General features: G+C 36.3%; 4 protein-coding genes across 6 annotated transcripts; 3 read left to right on the top strand and 1 right to left on the bottom strand.

Annotated features, from left to right (window-relative positions):
• Window positions 1–2,308: 2,308 nt before the first annotated feature.
• On the top strand, window positions 2,309–3,882 carry LOC133675272 (inositol polyphosphate multikinase alpha-like). 2 transcript variants are annotated; one of them, XM_062096598.1, is made up of 2 exons: window positions 2,309–2,465; window positions 2,670–3,882. In XM_062096598.1, the coding sequence occupies exon 2, from the start codon at window positions 2,687–2,689 to the stop codon at window positions 3,674–3,676; it is 990 nt and encodes a 329-aa protein (XP_061952582.1). In that variant the 5' UTR covers window positions 2,309–2,465; window positions 2,670–2,686; the 3' UTR covers window positions 3,677–3,882. The 2 variants fall into 2 exon arrangements, with proteins under 2 accessions (XP_061952582.1, XP_061952583.1); XM_062096599.1 differs by lacking the exon at window positions 2,309–2,465 and adding an exon at window positions 2,491–2,553.
• Window positions 3,883–4,898: 1,016 nt separating this feature from the next.
• On the top strand, window positions 4,899–5,740 carry LOC133676288 (germin-like protein subfamily 3 member 4). The gene is given in 2 exon segments (XM_062097943.1): window positions 4,899–5,513; window positions 5,515–5,740. Coding segments are annotated over 2 exon segments (651 nt in total). The 3' UTR covers window positions 5,551–5,740.
• Window positions 5,741–6,568: 828 nt separating this feature from the next.
• LOC133676018 (uncharacterized) lies at window positions 6,569–12,450 on the top strand. Of its 2 annotated transcripts, XR_009835540.1 has the most exons (13): window positions 6,571–6,660; window positions 6,738–6,860; window positions 6,939–7,062; window positions 7,140–7,273; window positions 7,350–7,494; window positions 8,348–8,526; window positions 8,643–8,883; window positions 9,495–9,590; window positions 9,754–9,899; window positions 10,049–10,156; window positions 10,520–10,608; window positions 11,373–12,174; window positions 12,267–12,450. XR_009835540.1 is itself a non-coding variant. In XM_062097591.1 (12 exons), exons 1-12 carry the CDS (start codon window positions 6,592–6,594, stop codon window positions 11,857–11,859), a joined length of 1,941 nt encoding a protein of 646 aa, XP_061953575.1. In that variant the 5' UTR covers window positions 6,569–6,591; the 3' UTR covers window positions 11,860–12,450. The 2 variants fall into 2 exon arrangements, 1 of the variants encoding a protein (XP_061953575.1); XM_062097591.1 differs by having other exon boundaries at window positions 6,569–6,660; window positions 11,373–12,450.
• A 70-nt stretch (window positions 12,451–12,520) lies between these two features.
• On the bottom strand, window positions 12,521–18,271 carry LOC133676016 (respiratory burst oxidase homolog protein C-like). Its single transcript, XM_062097590.1, has 12 exons — window positions 17,497–18,271; window positions 17,212–17,371; window positions 17,050–17,098; window positions 16,790–16,903; window positions 16,241–16,663; window positions 15,766–16,149; window positions 15,580–15,675; window positions 15,374–15,489; window positions 15,195–15,297; window positions 15,000–15,070; window positions 13,510–14,066; window positions 12,521–12,964 (listed from the first exon to the last, which is right to left on the bottom strand). Exons 1-12 carry the CDS (start codon window positions 18,041–18,043, stop codon window positions 12,855–12,857), a joined length of 2,730 nt encoding a protein of 909 aa, XP_061953574.1. The 5' UTR covers window positions 18,044–18,271; the 3' UTR covers window positions 12,521–12,854.
• Window positions 18,272–18,609: the final 338 nt, after the last annotated feature.

Below are 18,609 nucleotides of genomic sequence, written 5' to 3' on the forward strand. Positions count from 1 at the left end.
AAATAATATTGTTTAAATTTTTTTAATTTGATTTGACTCAATTTGAATAAAGTTTAATAAAATTATTTCACTGAATCATCTAAAGGTTAATTAAAAAACAATTTAAAGATTCGAGATAAATTTTAAATTAACTTATAAAAAACCGAATTTAATAACTATATTTAATTTTTTACTTGGCCAAGTAACATGGTTGCTTTTATCGGCCGGCAGAAAAATTTTATACTAATAAATTTTATTTTTTTAATCCTTTTTCCTTTAGAAAATTTGAGGAATGGTAGAGTGGAAGAGTGATGCGTGGACCAAATATTCTCATTAATTTTTACTATTGAAATCAACTTGACGGTCTAAATTGTCAGATTATTATATTTAATTTAATATATAAATGCATGAGAAATTTCTTTATTTTACATTTTTTTAGTACAAGCTTGAAAATATTATTAAAAATACAAGTGAATTGAGATGACATCAATTTGATGATATTAATGTTAAAAAAATAGTTTGATCAAGATGAGATACGTGACTAAGAGATAATATAATACGAAGATCATTCTTGGATCACTAGTGCCTGTAATAACTCCATAAATTAGCGACTGTGACTTGCAAGTTTTTAGTTTAATGGATATTCATGTTCGATGATTATTTATAATATCAATGTATACTTTGTAACTTATATAACCATCGAGGTACATGTAACTAATATGATTGTGTTATGTTTTATACTGCTAGCCATCTAAATTTATTTTAATGTGAAAAAAAAATGTCAGGTAATGTAAGCATCCATACAAAATAAAAAAACCTTAGTCTTATATTATTAATTTAACTAGGTTTAATAAGCTCGATTAACTTAATAATATAAATAAAAAAATATAATGATAGATTTTTAAAAATATATGAATTAAAACAATAACACCCGCCAGTACTATAAAAAGACATCTTCATATATTTTTAAAAGATCTCCATAATCTTACATGATAATGAAAAAATAAATAAATGAGAATATGAGAACCCTGTAAGAAGTAAAATAAATAAATAAATAAATCAAATCTTAATTTTTAACAAATAAAATGTTAAATGACAAAACTAAAAAAAATAAAACTAAAAATTATGAAAAAAACCTGAATCCACTCGAGTTAGCATGTCAAATTTATAACTTAGTTATGATATTAGGGTAGTCCATTTAAAAATAAATTTAATAAAGCTATGAAATTTAATTATTAAACATTCTAATATTGAATGATAAGACTTGAAAAAAAAATTATATAAAAAAAATTGAGTTAACTTAAGTTAATTGGCCAACTCTACGACTTTATGCATAAAATTAGAATAATTTCATAGGAAAAAAATGAAAAAAATATAAAAACTAATTTTATATAAATTAAATATTAAATAACAAAATTAAAAAATAATAATTTTTTTTAAAATAAAATCAACTTATACTAAACTGCAAGATACACGAAGCTAGTCATTAGCCAAGCAAATCCAAAAAGAAAGTTTTCTTATATGCATTAATGCCGATGCGCTTGGCATATCTAGCAATTTGCTTCAAACAATTTTATATTAAAGTTATTTTTAACTATTCAAGTATATTGAATTTATTGAATCTACTTGTTGAATTCTTGTGCTTGAATTACTTACCAAAAAAAATAAAATTCTTGTGCTTGAATAGTGTTTTTAAAATTATAAATTAATTTTCATATATGTGAATGGCCATACATTATTTAACTACTTATTTTCATCTTAAAAAACTTCCTTTTAAAACGTACACGAGGGAGAGGAAGAGAGATAATTATGCTTTTAAGATTAAATTTTAACAGTCTATTTTTAAGTAAATAACATATCTTCGGGTAGATTTTGAAATTTATAAAAAACCTCTAATTTAATTGATTATAAAATTTATTTATATTGCTTAAAATTTTCCAAATATAACAATTAAATAAATAATATTTAAATGGTTTAATTTTTATATAATTGTAAAGTTTTCAAATGTTATCCGTCTTAAAAAAAATTAATTTTCTAGAAGCTTTTTAAAATATGGTAGTAATTATTTTTTAATATAATTTTTACTTGGAAATATATTAAAATATTTTTTTATTTTTTAAAAATTATTTTTATATTAGTATATCAAAATAATAAAAAAATTAATTTTAAATGAAAAATTTAACCCATTTAAAAATGAATGGTATTTTCCACCATTCACCCTTCAATTCGTTGACTTTGACTAGACAAATATTTAACCCATGCCCTTTAAATTACATTCCACATACACATGCACGTACCAGATTTTCGCAACACAAATTGCCCAAATCCCGATGCATGATTAAAATCAAACGGGATCCAGCTACAGTTAAAGGTTCTTTGTGGCTCTCCTCTGGACCCACCCACCACTAGACACTAGACAGCGTGATTCTCCGCTCAACAGCCTGAGCATTTCAGCCACTCATCAGTCGTCTACGATAATCTTAAAGGTAACAATTCTTCTCTCAATTTTCAATTATTTCAAGAGCTTTAAATTTTTTAGGTTTTTATAGAATTCGTGCTTGCTTAAATTTTAAGGTTTTTTGTTTTTGTTTTTGTTTTTTCGTGATTTCTTGTACTTAAATTTGTTGTCAATAAGGTGTTTGATAATACACGAGAGATTCACAGCCTTGCGTTTGTTTGATTTTTTGCAGAATTAAGTATCCATATAATGCTTAAGGTCCCTGATCATCAGGTTGCGGGCCACCAAGCTCGTAATGGGCAGCTTGGCCCCCTCATTGATGATTCGGGGCGTTTCTACAAGCCTCTCCAGGATGATGACCGGGGCTCGAAAGAGGTGGCTTTTTACTCCTCCTTCTCGTCGAATACGAGGGTCCCAGATCATATCCGAAGACTCTTTCCTGTTTTTCATGGGACTCAGCTCTTAGAGGCGTCTGACGGGTCTGGCCTGCGGCCGCACCTTGTATTGGAGGATGTTGTTTCAAGTCGTTCGCATCCATCGGTTATGGATATCAAGATTGGTTCTAGGACTTGGTATCCTGAAGCTTCTGAGGATTATATCCAGCGGTGCTTTAAGAAAGATAGGGAAACTAGTAGTTTGTCTTTGGGTTTTAGGATTTCTGGGCTGCAGATTTATGGAAATGAAGAATCTGGATTTTGGAAGCCTGAGAGGAAACTTGTTCAGAATCTCAGTGCAGCTGATGTTAGAGTGGTTCTGAAGAAGTTTGTTTCTTCCAATTTGCCGGTTGATCCAAATTCAGACCCTGATTGTTCTTTTGCGGCAAGTGTTTATGGCGGTTCTACTGGGATTTTGGCTCAATTATTGGAGCTAAAGGCATGGTTTGAGGATCAAACCATGTACCATTTGAATTCTTGTTCAGTTCTCTTGGTGTATGAGAAGGAGAAAGTGTTAAAAGGAGAGAGGTCAGATGCTGAAGTTAAACTTATTGACTTTGCTCATGTTACAGAAGGCAAAGACATTATTGATCATAATTTCTTGGGTGGGCTTTGCTCCTTGATAAAGTTCATCTCGGAGATTCTTACCAGTCCCGATGAGTGCACAACCAAAGCTTGTTTGCGGGACTCTGAGAAGGACAAGGAGATTCTTACCAGTCCCGATGAGTGCACAACCAAAGTTTGTTTGCAAGACTCTGACAAGAACACCAATTATTCTGAAAACGGTACCATTGAAGGAATGTAGTGTATTTCCAATGTTTTAGGGTTTCGGCTTAAATTGTTTTACTTTTGAGTTTTATGAAACCGTCTCAATGAATTTGTACAACCTATTGAAGAATTTTCTTTCCTGCCACTATTATACTCTTGGCTGGGAAAGAAAATCATTGCCTGTAATCCCTATCGAATTTTTATGCACTCACTATCCTATATTCTTACATTATTATTTTGCTAGTTTGATTCTTCTGGTCAGCCAAAGATTTTCTTATAGTTCTGGCTCCATGTGTAGGGTAGTAAATCCAATCTATTATTGCTGTAAATGTTTAATGGTGTTTTAGGTGACGGGAAAGATTCTTTGCTTGGAAAGAGAGTGTGCATACAAGGAGATGACCCCTGGCGGCTAGTGGTTTGGTGAGTTTGAGAGGGAGAGCTCCATGGCCGTGTTGTGAAGATAAGATAGGAAAGGAACGGAGGGGTGATAGCTAAGGCTCATGCTAAATCTTTTTACGTGTTATACTGCTTAATTTTCCGACCCAAAAGATCGACCCCTATGAAGTAGCACCTGGTAATTGACAGCGCATCTTTTTGGAATAAAACTAATGAAAATTGCCCATCTAAGCTCAATTTGCTCTATCATATGCTCCTTCAAGCTACTTTCAAAATCCTAAGGTTAAATGTTACATTCCGTAGAGCCGCTTGCTTTCCTGTTATGGTAAGAAAGGTTGCAATTCAGGAAAATCAAATAAATAGGTAAATAAAGGAGTTTTTATTGTCAGTGACAGAGACATTAAAAAGCATTATCGAGTTCTTCACGCCGGGGCAAGCGAGTTGACAATGGGGGAAGTGGAAGGGGACCAATCAAGTCGCAAGGGCTGCGGTAGCAGTAGCAGCAGACGGTTGGATGTAATGAAAAGGGATTCGGCGAAGTCTATTTCCAGCATCTTTCCCGCCAATCTCCATTGGCTTGGTTTCAGTGAGATCAAGAGATGAGGATTAAGTGAGTTTCCTCGGGTGATAGGGGAATTTCTTTTTTACAGAGGAATCATCTTGGTTTGTATATTAAGAATTCAGGGCATCCAGCTGAGTTTAGAAAATCTTTAATTTTAAGCAATGCAGTTCTTACAAGATAATCCATTTGAAATCCAGTAGTAAACTCCAAGCCTCAGAATAACTTGTATCTTTTGCAACCTCTAAAGATTGCATATAAAACAAAGAAAAGCATTCATTAACTCCACAAGAATAAAACCAAGATGAATTCCGCCCTTTTCTTCTGCATTTTCTTGTCCACTTGCATCAATATCTGCCTGGCTGATACCGATAATCTTCAGGATACTTGTCCAACGGCTACTACAGGCAAGCAAACTGTCTTCATCAATGGCTTCCCTTGCAAGAACCCAAACAGCATCGTTGCTTCAGATTTCAAGTCATCAAAACTGAGTCGTCCAGGTGACACAGACAACTACCTCCATTCCTCGGTGACCTTCAACACTGCTGCGGATTTCCCAGGTCTAAATACTCTCGGCCTCTCAATTGCTAGGACTGACCTTGAATTTGATGGTTTGATGATGCCTCATTCCCACCCAAGAGCATCCGAGATGTTCTTCGTTAGCACAGGTGTGGTGATCGCTGGTTTTATTGACACCCAAAACAAACTGTTCCAAAAAACTCTCCAGCCAGGAGAAGTTTTTGTGTTTCCTCAAGGTCTGCTCCACTTCTGTGTCAATAATGGCTTTAACTCCGCTGTTGTTTTCTCAGTACTCAATAGCCAAAACCCAGGGATGGTAAATATTGCTGATGCAATGTTCGAGTCTGATGAGGATACGTTAAATAAGCTAGTAAGGAAAATAAAATCTGTTGCTGCCTTGGAGGTCAATGCACATGGCATTCAAAATGCGACCCTGACTAGGTTTTAGCATCTTTACAGTCAGTAATCAGAACATTATAAGTTCTGACATACGAGCCAAGTGTACATCTATTTCTGTGTGTTTTCTCAATAGTTAAACACGTTCTATATATTTGCTCAAATGGCTTCCGGTGCTGGTATGAATGTGCGTAAAAGAAGAATATTAGCAACAGTCTGTGTGTTTTTCAACCTGAGTGCTAGTAATTATCTAACTAAATTCACAATGTTTGTGTCATTGAATCACAGTTTCATCAAAACTTTCCTCGAGTTATGCCATTGTCTCTCCGTCTTGTCATAGATTCTTGCATTTCCATAATGAGCAGAGGAACTGGAGAGAAAGTTGGGCCAATTCTATTTTTACATGTAACTTCTCGTGACAAAACCAGGAACTTCAAAATCAAATTATGGAGAGGCTTTCCTCAATTATACTAATAAATCTTGTTTGGAAATTAAATTGAGAAGATTAGAAGAAAAAAGAACATAAAAGAAACCCACAATTCTTTTTCCACGAGACTTTATAGTTTTATTGTTTTTTATGGTCTAATCCATATATCAAGAAAAAAAATCATTCTAAACAAACCACTTCCAGACTTAATTAATAGTTTGATTTAATCTTAATGAGTTAAAACTATCATATATATTAGAAGTAGGAAAAATAATTAGGAGTTAACTCACATATTTTAAAGAGTACATAAACTTTATTCTATATAGATTAATGCGATGTATCCCTCCTTTATACAATATTATAGCAGAAAAAACTACAATCAGTTCGCGTTGAATATATAACCTGAATTTGCAATTTTTCTTTATTGCATTACTGGAATTAAATATAGCTACATGAAAACTTATTTACTCTAAAAGTAAAATTAAAAAAACAACGGGTCCTTTTTCGAAAGCTAAGAAATTACAGGGGCAACTTTATCAATCCCAAAAAGTAGGAGGCAAATCCAAAACTTCTCTTTCTTGAATATAAATACTTCTCCTTCCGCGCCAAACACAAAAATCAAAACAAATCCACAGACTCGAAGAATAAATTGAAAATGGTACTGGTTTGCTTCGTGCTAGATCTCTGCAACCTCTCGCCTCCATTGCTCAAAAACCTAAAACAAGTAATACTATTTCTCTCATGCTTTCTCTTTTTTATCAATTGATTACTCGATTGCTGCAACTCGTCGATTCTGTTCAGTCCTTGCTGCACCTCGCAAATTTCTACGCCGTATCGTCTCCTTCACGCCGCCAATCGCACTCTCTCATCGACAAAATCGGCTTGTGTTATCTCTTAAAACACCGCACTTCTCTCTCTCACGAGGTAATTGAGGAAAATCCGAAGATTTTGTTAAAAACCGAACCTGTTTGTCAAAAAACTAATTTGATATTTTTTTAACAGCTAAAGATCGGTTATAGTCCTAGAGGAAATTTCAATCTCCGTGATTTCCATCTCGCCGTTAATAATGTGCCTACCGATTCCTTTTTGCCTGAAATTAACGATTCTGGAAGTCTCCGTTCATTCGGTCAGTAACTGATTAACTGATTTTTAGCAAGCATGTTTGGTATTTAAGTAAATAAGTAATGTTTTTTGTGGAACTAGATGTAAAGCTTTCAAGTATTTTGAGCGACGAAGTACTGTACTCATGGGGAGGTAAAGATATTATGAGGAAAGTGATTGTTTTGAGCTCGTGCGTGCCTGATAATATCGACACTGAGTTGAAATTGACTCTCATGGTTAGTCGACAGATCAGGCTTCAGAATATTTTTTAATGATAAATTATATGTAAATTTTTTTCTTGGTTTTTAATAGGATGCAGCGGATAAGTGTGTTTCGGTGGAGTTTGTGTTGTTTGAGCAAAGTTCGAGTCATCTTGGAAATTTTCAGGAGAATATTAATTCTTTCATGAGGAGTATATCAGATCTTGATAATTTCTCATTCGGAACTTATCTCGCAGGTTATGTGCTTCAACGATTATTAGTTCATGATGTTTTGATTATGTTTTTAGCATACCTCTGAGAAGTTTATATTTCCAAGCAATGAGCAATGGCATAAAATGAAAACCTTTCCTGCAATTGATTAATATGTAAATTCGGGAGGACTATGGTTGGATTGTTATCGACCATGTGGAATGTGTTTTGTGCATTATGTGAATGCAAAGTGAAAATTTTGACAAGGGGAGGCGTTAAGAGTTAAAGTTCAATATCATGGTTCAGATAAACAGTGATATCTGCTATACAGAGGCTTCGATTATGGAAATGGAGAATCAGAGCATAGAAATTCGAGAAACCATGCAATTTCTGCCACCAGTCCCTGAGTTTCTATGTAGAATCATTTGGAGGGAGATGGAAAGAGTGTGATTGAACTGCTTTTGTATATTTGCAAGACCATGGCTAAAGTGGATAAAAAATAGATGATATAAAAGAGGATCCATCCACAGGTAGTCATTGAATTCAGATAGGAATTTGGATCTGTAGCCCTAGAGTACTAAGCATGCCAAGGCTAAATGTTTACTTCTTGCAATGAACCTGATTTTTCATTTTGTGTACTAGTTCTCAGTATATGTGCTAAGAAATATGAGTGAGCTGAAGTGTAATCTTCATATATGTATTTGTATATAGCATTAACTTCAGATAATTTTGCAGATAGTAGAGTATTTCATAGCTTGGTAAGACGATGGCTACAGGAGTTAAAGGATGACACGGAATAATAAAAATTCTCAATATTAGTGCTGAGAAATAGGAGTGAGCTGAAGTGTAAATCTTCACAAATGTATTTGCATTTAGCATTAACTTCAGATAATTTTGCAGATAGTAGAGTATTTCATAGCTTGGTAAAACGATGGCTACAGGAGTTAAAGGATGACATGGAAGAACCATTGCAAGCTCGTTTTATCTTTAAAAGCAACCTCACAGGCTCTTTGAATCAGATATTCTGCAGCTTGTCAACATCTGTTTGTCAAATTATTGATGGATTCAGTGCTTGCGAGGTGTTTAATTATGAATCTCACTTTGCATGCTCTTTTTGTATGATAAAATGTTTCTTTTGTTATTCGAATTAGGTTTCTCATGTAAAAGAAATTATTGTTGGGTGTGCTGCTTATAGACATGCAGGTGTCATGGCTCTGTGTTAGATAACAGAATAAAAGACAAAAATGTCGGAGCTTCTTGTCCAATCACAGGGCGTGATCTAGAAATTTCCGATGTAATTGAAAATTCTGTGCAAGTTGGAGACAAAACAGTTCTGTTCATGCCCTCTTTTCAGAGCTCTATGAAGCTGAAGCAAGTTTCTTCACCCATAGACTTCAACATTATTGAGAGGGCTAACCTGAGCTCCTTAAGTGAAGGTAGTCATGCAAAAAACTCTATCTACAGTTTTATAAATACATCTTGTCCATTTTCATTTTGTAGCCTGTAAGCAGCTTATTTATTTAATGGTGTTGCCATATTGGAAGTTGGGGAGTTCTTAGTGGGATGCGAGGAGATTCTGAATTTCTGCTTATCATTTTAAAACCAGCATTCTGATGGTCATGGAATTTTTTCCCTCTTCCTGAAGTACCACCAGTTGGGATATAAGTAAAAATCAGTGAAATCCATGTGAGCTACAATCTTAGATTAAGAATGCTGCGTTCTGTTTAGAGTGTGCAATACAACTATGAATTTCTTCTTCTACCTTTTCTAATTACTTTTAATGAACAGGTCCTTTCCCATTATCACTTTATCGGTGCTCTTAGGTTTTCCTGCAATTTAGGTCGCCAGTATATTTTCTTATGCAGATGTAAAAGTTGAGAGATGGCCCGAGAGATGATTGGAAATCACTGTTCAAACCTTTTCCCTGCACAAATTCTTTGAATCACTTCCCACACCTTCTGCATGATAATCTAGTCATTATAATAGGTACCATAATTAGAAAACTCTTTATGCTTAACCTCCCTGTCTGGATTTTTTTTTATCACAGGTCTTATAATTGGATCTTCATATTTTGTGACTCCATCAGCTTGTTATGAGATAGAAACTTCAGATGAAATGGACCGACCAGAGTTGAATGCTCAAAGTGCGATGAAGGCCTCCCTTTGAATTTCATTTTTCAAATGTTTATATAAAAATGGAACATAGGTTCATCAAAGTTCAAACTCGTTTCATTTCTAAGTTTATCTTGTCTTAGAGTGATTTGATATGTTGCTACCACCATTCTGAATTGGGATATGATCTGTCAGTTTTTCAAGGGATTTGCAGTGTTCTGCATTCAATGGATCAGGGCCTGTTATGCTCTTCATGTTGTAATGTAGAAACCATGAGAGAAGCAGCCTTCCACTGCTATTATCTTCTTCAGCCTTCAGACAATGGGCCAATGCTTCTCAGGGTGAACACTGACCCTCTTTAGAATGGCCATCCTTTTCTTCTGAAGCGAAAAAAATGATATTCTTATATTTGATTCGATGTCTTCCTCTTAGTTTATTTTCCTTTGCTTATGTTCTTTATTTTGATTTTGGTAAACTGTACCCCTTGCAGCGGCTTGCAGGATCGGAGGAAGTTTTGTCTGTGCCTGATGCCAATCGATTCCTTGATTCTCCTGTAAATAAGGAGATTCAGAATTCCATTCAAGCCTCTCTACTGAAGGTTGAATATTTGCCTTAATTACTTCCCTAGAGCTTCTTTCTTTTTATTACGTTTTGGAAATCTGAAGCCATCTACGTACTTGAGGTTAATGTCCCGTTCTTAAAGCATGTACTTAGATTAAATAGATCCAGAATATTGATTTCTGTGGTGACTTCACCTCGGAATGGAGGCTGGTTGGCTACGGCTTGACTTTGATAAGCATGGCGTAGACCGCATCATACTTAAAAGAGAGAGGTTTCTTGACCAAAATCTAGTGGTTGAAATCAATTTTTAGCCTTCTATTATGATTTTAATACTCTTTCCTTTATCCTTTATCCTTTATCCTTTCTTCTTCTTTCCTTTTATTTTCCAAATTACCCACAGATGGAACTAAGAGATTACAATCCAGTAATACACGAGAGAGGATTCCATCAAAAGCTCAACTTGCTTGTGAAAGAGAGCCTACAATTTGGGTAATTATCATATCCATTGATGCTGATTGCTCCTGCTTCTATATAATCACAATGGCACATATTTCACTAGTTTTTCCATTTTAATTTATTTTCTAGTTGATAGAAAATGATTAAACCGCTTCCAATGGGCTGGCTATCTGTTTGCACTGCGTTTCCTGAAATACAATTCCCTTTTCCCCCCCGGATGTTCTCCTAGTGCAGAACTTAGAAGGATTTGTCAGCTCTTCAAAGAGGTGGTTATTCCTAAAATAAAAATCTGATTTCTAGTGAACTTCTCCGACTACTAAGTTTAGACAGGACTTTCGTGTTAGTTTTCTTTCACAGGATAAGTGGTTGTGACCAAGTTACTTGGAGTTCTAATCATGGTCCTCTAAGCCATTTGACCACTCAGCCATGGCATATTAAAATTTTACATCTCGGTCATGAACAAATTTGGATCTCAAAAAATGGAAAGATTTGTTTAGAGATTATTGATCGTCATCCATTAAGCATTCATTTTGTTGCTTCTCACATAGCAGTTGCTTTAGCTTCATCTTTCTTACCATAATGTCCAAATTGAGCTACATTGCTGCTATTATAGAGGATCTTAGGAAATGTTTCAGGTTTGAAATTGGGATACTCGGGTATGACCTCATTTTCTGGTAATTCCTAAAACTAAGTTTGGGATTGTACTTGGATTGATTTTCAGCAATTGTCATGGTAAGCATATCAATATCTGAACTTTGTTGATCCTGATATTTGCCTCAATCACATGGATAATCCAGGCCACTTCCTCCTAAACTGGATGAGACAACATCCGAACTAAACTCAAACGAACCAGATTCTTCAGAAGTCATTGTCCTAGATGCTATTGACTTGGAGGATGAAACGCCACTGCTGGATCTGACAAATAGAGATGACAAAACCACTGCTTCTATTGCAGAGGAATGGGAGCAGCTGGTTGTCAAGGAAGTTCCCAAGACGTTTTCTCCCGCTTGTGTTTCCAAACCTAAGATGGACCAGTCCGTTCTGTCCTCACCAGACAGCAACAGGCAGCTGGATGCAAGAACTACTAGGATACTAGAGAGGCTGGAGTTGCCGAGACAGTTAAAATCTAAGACAGTTTCTCCCACTATCATAAGCAGTCAAACACCTGTGCCAACAAAAAAGCCTCTGATCCCATTCCAGCCCACCAATGCAATAAACCAAAGCCCGACTTCAAGCCAGTTACTGAAGCCCAACTTCCAGAGGCTCAAAAGGAAACATAAATGAAAACAAGGCTGTTTCTACTGTGGGGGAGCATGGTAATTCTTGTGAAGAGGTTCATGAGGTTGGTATTCTGACACCCTTCATCTATAAAGTATAAACTTACTATAGTTGACCACGCATGAGACAGCGCACACATGATATTCTGTTGTTATGAAGGCTAAAAACAAGGAGTCAAGGACCGACTCAATGTTCTAAATTACACCCAGGCTCCATTTCGCAATATCTTACAACACACTGCCTGTTTTTTATTGCTTGTTGTACTCTTTTATTCCATGATCCAAGCTGTCAGGATTCATGGACGTATTCTGTTGGGTGCTGGTATAGATCAGTTTCATCACTTCACGTTTGTTTGTACTAACTATTATGTTTGAACTAATTATTATTCCTTGACTGTTTTGCGAGGTGACCAGGAGCGTCACTAACAAATCTTTGCTGATGTATATAGTAACAGGTATGATATTGAACATGTGCATTTGATTATGATTTAAATATGTAGGAAATTGATGGGAAAGTTCAATTCTGGTTGAATAGCAGGAATGATTCCAACTAATCGTTCAATGAAATTATTAAATCAGAAAGGGCTTATATTCCCAAGCTCAATACTGGTATCAATATACATTACTAATTGATCTTATTATAATAAGTGCACTCTTCTATCCAAAAATTAAAAAAAAAGCTTTACATTTATTTCCCTCGTATATAGACATAGGTTAGCAATGAGCATGGCATACATTCGGTCATGCTCACGTTTTTCTTATATAAACACAAACTAATATGGTGGGTGGCCCTCAATCAACCAACGCACTATCTTTTGCTTGCATTATAGCATATCAATATTCCATAGGTAATTCTAGAGCAAACTTAATAAATAATACATTATGACAAACATCGTGGTCCAATTGCAGGGGGCCAAATCTTCGGACGTGATGGATAGTGGGATAAGAGTGGAGCTTAAGAACTCGTCTGGTGTGTTTCTTCTCTTTTTTATCCTTTGAAACTTAGAAGTTTTCTTTGTGAAAATCAAACTTAGTGCTGGTCTTGTGAGAGAAATCCAAGGCTAGCTGGCGCAGCTCTTTTGTCAATGCTGGTGCCCCACAATAAAACACTCCTGCAATTGTGAATAGTTACAGGTATCTCAACTTTCATTTCTAAAAGTGATAAATAATGCATGGCATAAACACTGTACGAAAGATTTGATTTGTTATCCTCAGCAAATATAGTAATATACCCAATCCTTCCTTTCTGGTATCAGTATCTTTCAACTTTCTTACATGGACCCGGTAAAATATCTTTTTACTCTGCTAGAGAGGCAGGGTCATAAGGAACTTTAATGGATCATGCTAATGTTGATTTAATACGAGATAAACCCTTAATGTAACTATCATCATCCTTTGCAAAAGCACTAGCAATGTAATTATCATCATCCTTTGCAAAAGCAGTAGCACTCACTTCAATATATTTTCTTTTTGAGAAAGTGACAAACATAGAAAACAAAGACATCTTTTTAAGCATAAAGAAGAGTTTCTTTTTAAGAGCAAAGGGCTTAATTATGCAAAAGGAATGAACCAGTTCAAAAGAATATGGAAGCTTGCAGTATCAGATTTTAATGTATATAACACGTAATAAACTATAGGATAGGGGAAGTTCACTTACCAACCCGAGAATCAGGGTGGTTAAGCGCAGTGCGCTTGTAGACATTACGCCAATCAGGCTTGGCGAAGTGAGACTTGACTCGTGTGCCAGAGACAATGTCCACACCATTCTTGGCATGATTAATGGATTGAAGCATGGCAATTAGAGCAGACCTTGCATCACCCTCTTCATAAACACTAGTACAGTAGTTGTGAAGCTCTATGACATGGTTATGGTCTAATTCAGCCACTTCATTCATAACCCCTTTAAACCAGTCAAAGGAACCTTGTTCTCTTGTCACCCAATAGAAGTATGCTCTCCTTGTCTTGAAGCTTTCTTTTCTTTTGTGTGCATTAGGGCTTGGAGTTCTAGTTAACGGGCTATTGCCTGCCCCATCAGTACCATTTTCTAATGCTTTCTCTTCTTCCTCCATGGCCCTGATGTTACTCGCTATGTCCTTGACAATGCTGATCATTGGGGTTGCTCCAATTCCTAGGCCAACCAGCAATAACACCTCATATTTCTTGTAGTCTTGTGCTGGTGCTCCATATGGACCGTCAATCAAGACTCTTGGGAAACTGCTCATAGGATAAAAAATCATCACATCATTATGCACAACCTAAACAGGAAACACTTTTTTTCTAGGCAGACATCTTTCTTTGCTAGGGAATATCCATGTGAAAAAGGACTACTTGCAGCTCATTGATGCGCATCCACATCTCGTGGGGGGCATTGTTTACATGTTTGTTACATGTCGTTTTCAACGATGGGGCAGGCTGTCCATGATGACAAATTAATCTCTATCCTTTACGTGTCTAATAATGTCTAAAACTTGGATTATTGGATGTGCAAAATATTTTAAAACACAGTTGGCATTATTTAACTAGACTAATTAAGCGCATGCACAAATGTTTTCTAAACTTGAAGTTTGTCAAGTAACCTAGCAAACTTTCTCTCTTCCTATCAATGATATTGCTAATCCCGCTTTCCTTTATTATAGTGCGGTAACGACAAATGATGTAAAGATACCACTCTGAAAAAGACAGCATTCTATAATTCATATTCCTAGTGAAACAAACACTGATTGGTTTGGTGCTTCTCATTTGTTCATAACAGTGGACTAATACACATGGCTGTACTCCATAGCTCTTATGTTTATGAAAATAAGGTAGATCTTATCTAGTAGCCCTTGATAGATTACTTGTATGAGAGGAAAGTCCTTAACAGCAAATAGCTAAGACACACACAGTGCAGAAAGCACTTGCTTGCCTTGGGTAGTTACATCGGCAATAAGGTTGTGGTATCCAACCACTTGAGATTCGCTCTGGACTGAGATGTTTGACCTCATGTAATGCTTGTCACGTTTATGCATACCATGATCCACAAACCCTCTATATGCTTTCCTTTCTTTTTGAAATGGTTATGATATTATCATTCATCAGAAGGGATTTTTATTTTTTTTAGCTAGTAATTATACGTGAATAGAAAATATCATAAAAATTAATGCTCACTCTGGGCTGTGTCCTTGGAAGCAGTCAGCTCTTAGAAGTCCACTCTTCCCATTAGGAGGTGGTTGGCATGCCTGAGAAAAAAAAAACACTTACTTTGTTGCACATATACAATCTTGGAAATGAACAGGACATAATATAGTAAGACTTCTTTTTTTCTTCTAGAAGAATAACAAATGCACTTGTAAGAAAACACACCTCTGAGAACACTGTTCGAAGCTGCAGTGTCCAATCACCAAGAGTTCTAATATGAACACTAAGGTAGTCATCTCCAGGGGCTGAAGTAATAGAGAATGGGTGCCTGTTGACATGTGATTTAGCATAAGTATTTACAAACGGATAGCACAAGGGGTAGGAATATTTTGAAGTTTAACTACCATTCGAATGGAGAGACAGCAGAACAATTGACAAACATGTATTGCCCACTCTTGTATCTAAATCCTTGAGGCTTTGACATGTGAAGTGCCAAGACATTTCCAGGATAAATTGCCACCTTCAAAACAACCAGAAGAAATTAGCACAACTTCTAAAATCATTTCTGAAAAGTAATTAAGTTGATGTAAAAATGGTTAAGAATAGCTACTTTTTGTATGGTAACAGCCTTGATGCTTGATCTCAGTGCCCTAATGAATCTTTCACTCCCGTAAAGCATAACAGGAACTGTCAAGTACATCCAGGTCTGCCAATGGAGTTGGAGGTTCAAGGATGGACTGAGATTTCAATCAATGCAGTGAAATAAAAGAATATATGATAACTGAGAGGCACTTACCGTCTTCTTGTACCATTCATGAGTCAGGTAGAGGTAATAACCGTGCACGATGAGCAGGGTGTAGACGATGACGAAGAGATGGTGAGAATACCAAAATGCATTGAAACCGGTGAGCTTCTTGAGCCATGTCGGCAAATTGAGTTTATTACGTCTGAACCAAGGGGTGGCTAGTGTGAAGGCTATAGCCATCAACACTACCATGAGGATCCCAGTTACTCCTTCCTTGGACTTGACAAAATGCCAGTAACTTGAAGGTTGATCCCCGAAAAATTGCTGCATGAGCTCCCACTTTTCTTCACTTGCACGAAGAAGGCGAGGGAAGTCACACGCTAGATGAGAAATCCCATGGATACCAACTCCAATTGCAACTCCAACTGCTATAACCTGAACAAGGACACCACCATTAGTTTCTGTGCTTCCAGTTTAGAAGACATTAAGCGTAGATACTAGAGGGTACGTAGATGCTAGATAGAACCTTGTGGAAATTGAGGTTGTCGTCAAAAGGAACCGCGACACCTAATTTGGTTTTGTTCCTGAGCCAGGTGAGAGTGTTTCGGCAGACAGGTAGTAGAATTAGAGCCATATTCAGTTTGAGTGTCTCAGCTGCACCCTTGGCCATGCATACACAATGGCCCATCACCACATACGCCGCTCTGTGTCGATACTGCACATACTTGTATGCAAATAGGCCAGCCATAACAGCAATCCATAGAGCCATTACCCAAACTCTCTGCCAGTTGTCTAATAAGAAATACCTGGTGCCTCTGCCCCATCTGTTTAATGGGTTGCTATCCAATGTAGGCTTAAGCTTCTGGCTTAGCATACGGCTCAGGTTTCGGCTTTCTCCTCCTGCCGACTGGCTTGGTCCTTGCAATAGAAGCATTTCCAGGTTCTCTATCTGTTTTTTGTTTTTTTTAAATAACCATGCATCATTAATAAGAGTATCAGCAATCTGCATAAAAAAAATATCCAAACAAGTAGACCATCAAGACGTTAATAATGATTTAAACTTGCGGTTTATTACCATGATGTATCCATGATTTTCTGGATCTAACTCTTCCATGATTAATGCTGCATATTCCTCAGCTTGTTTCTGGATATTTGACAGTTTATTTGCAGAAGCGCTAAGGGTAATGATCTGCATATAAAAATTGTCAAATTATCCGAGGCCAAATCCTTTTCTGACACAAGGCATGCTTTGATTCAAGTCAAGTGTTTCATTCAAGAAAAAAAGGGTAAAACTAAGAAGAAATGTTCAGTAAGGCATTCAAAAGACGGTAGCACCTCTCTGACTTCCTCTTCTGTGATTCTGCCATCAGCATCTTTATCCACCCTGCATTTAACATCACTTGGTATAAGTTTCAGCTTGAAATCAATATAAGGTGGAGGACTTTTTCATTAAAATGAAAGACATAATCTTTGAGTGAGAGAGAGAGATTCATTTACATGTCAAAGAAAGTTTGGAGCCTGGAGTCGAAACTTTGGTTGGAAATCTGTTCCCAGAATTCCCTCAGCTCAGCTTTGTTGATCGAATCACATTGTATATTCCGCTTCCTTGCAAGTGAACTGAACAGCTCTCCTGCAAACTCCTTTGACTCCTTCATTCCTGCCATTACACGAATTTACACAGGCCCTTCAAAACTCAAACTAACTAAAGCAAATAACATTCAGTCCAAACCAAACAATTCACATATCTACAAGTTAGAAGGAAGGAAATTTGCATTGAATTACCTATACATTCACAGAATCGCGCACGAGGAAGCAAGCCCTCAGTAGAAGCAGTAATTTCATCGAAACGCTTTTCCACAGCAGCCCATCCTGCACCACCATCAGTCTTGCTGATAAACTTTAGTCCTTTTAAAGCATGAGCAGCTGCAGATTTAGACCTGTCAAGGCGACCAGGAGGAGGCCTCTTTGAGAACGAAGCCAACCGTTTTATTTCATGAGAAACCTGTCTAATTCTTGCTGAAGCAGTTCTCACAACATTGGAAGCAGATCTTTTATCTGGACCTTTAGCAAGTAATGTCATCTCAGGATCTTCTTTGACGCCATGAGAAGGTTTAACGCTGTGTACAGCCACAAAATCATTTCGGACATCAAGAGTGATCTCCACGTATTGTTCATCCTTGGATGTGGTTGTTTCTGGTACATTAAACCTCGCACTCTTTTTTCCAGGTCTTTTATTAAGAGGTCCGCTCAATGGACCACTGTAAGCTACCCTTTCGCTCCCCGATAGCTCTGTGTCAGAGTGATGATCTTCTCTACCCGTATCTTGCATCTGAGAGATTTTAAAATGATAAAATGTTTCAAGCTCTGTTTATGCGTGACAGTTTAAAAGAAGCAAGAAAAGAAGGGGAAACCCCAAATGTTGTTTAAAGCTGAATTCTAGCAGATTGCTGTAAAGAAAGAATGCAAAGACAGAGAGGGAATTCTTGTCTTCTTCTTCCTCTCTCTGAGTATTGGATCTGTTAACTTCTGTCCCAAAGTGAGCCGTAACCTGTTATATAAATATACTTGCAGAGACTCTGTGGCATTTTAGACAGAAGACTGGTCTGAACATGAAAAAAATATTAATTATATCAGGCTAGTAATGACGTTTAGATAACATAATTACTGCTCTTTTGGAACATACTTCATAATAATCACATTGAGATGAAATGAACTGAACAGTTAAAACTAATTATGTTATCTTTACATTTGACTATTAACACCATTTAATTACATGTTGCCGATTAGGAAAGCTGATTAGAAGCTTCCTGTTTTCTCACATGCGCATGAACTCTAGTTTCTAGTTGTCCATACAGCTTGAACACTCCACGTTAGCTTTTGACAAAATCTCTGTAT

This window comes from Populus nigra, chromosome 16, assembly GCF_951802175.1.
Source record: "Populus nigra chromosome 16, ddPopNigr1.1, whole genome shotgun sequence".
Lineage (NCBI taxonomy): Eukaryota > Viridiplantae > Streptophyta > Magnoliopsida > Malpighiales > Salicaceae > Populus > Populus nigra.

Bases quoted from the DNA above. Each gene is read 5' to 3' on its own strand.
- LOC133676016 (XM_062097590.1), bottom strand. From the start codon at position 18,043: ATGCAAGATACGGGTAGAGAAGATCATCACTCTGACACAGAGCTATCG. The intron at 15,298-15,373 runs GTAGTTAAACTT...ACATGTCAACAG, and splicing joins GCTGTCTCTCCATTCGAATG to GCACCCATTCTCTATTACTT. The intron at 12,965-13,509 runs GTAAGTGAACTT...TCACAATTGCAG, and splicing joins CCACCCTGATTCTCGGGTTG to GAGTGTTTTATTGTGGGGCA.
- LOC133676018 (XM_062097591.1), top strand. From the start codon at position 6,592: ATGGTACTGGTTTGCTTCGTGCTAGATCTCTGCAACCTCTCGCCTCCA. The intron at 6,661-6,737 runs GTAATACTATTT...GATTCTGTTCAG, and splicing joins TGCTCAAAAACCTAAAACAA to TCCTTGCTGCACCTCGCAAA. The intron at 7,274-7,349 runs GTTAGTCGACAG...GGTTTTTAATAG, and splicing joins AGTTGAAATTGACTCTCATG to GATGCAGCGGATAAGTGTGT.
- LOC133675272 (XM_062096598.1), top strand. From the start codon at position 2,687: ATGCTTAAGGTCCCTGATCATCAGGTTGCGGGCCACCAAGCTCGTAAT.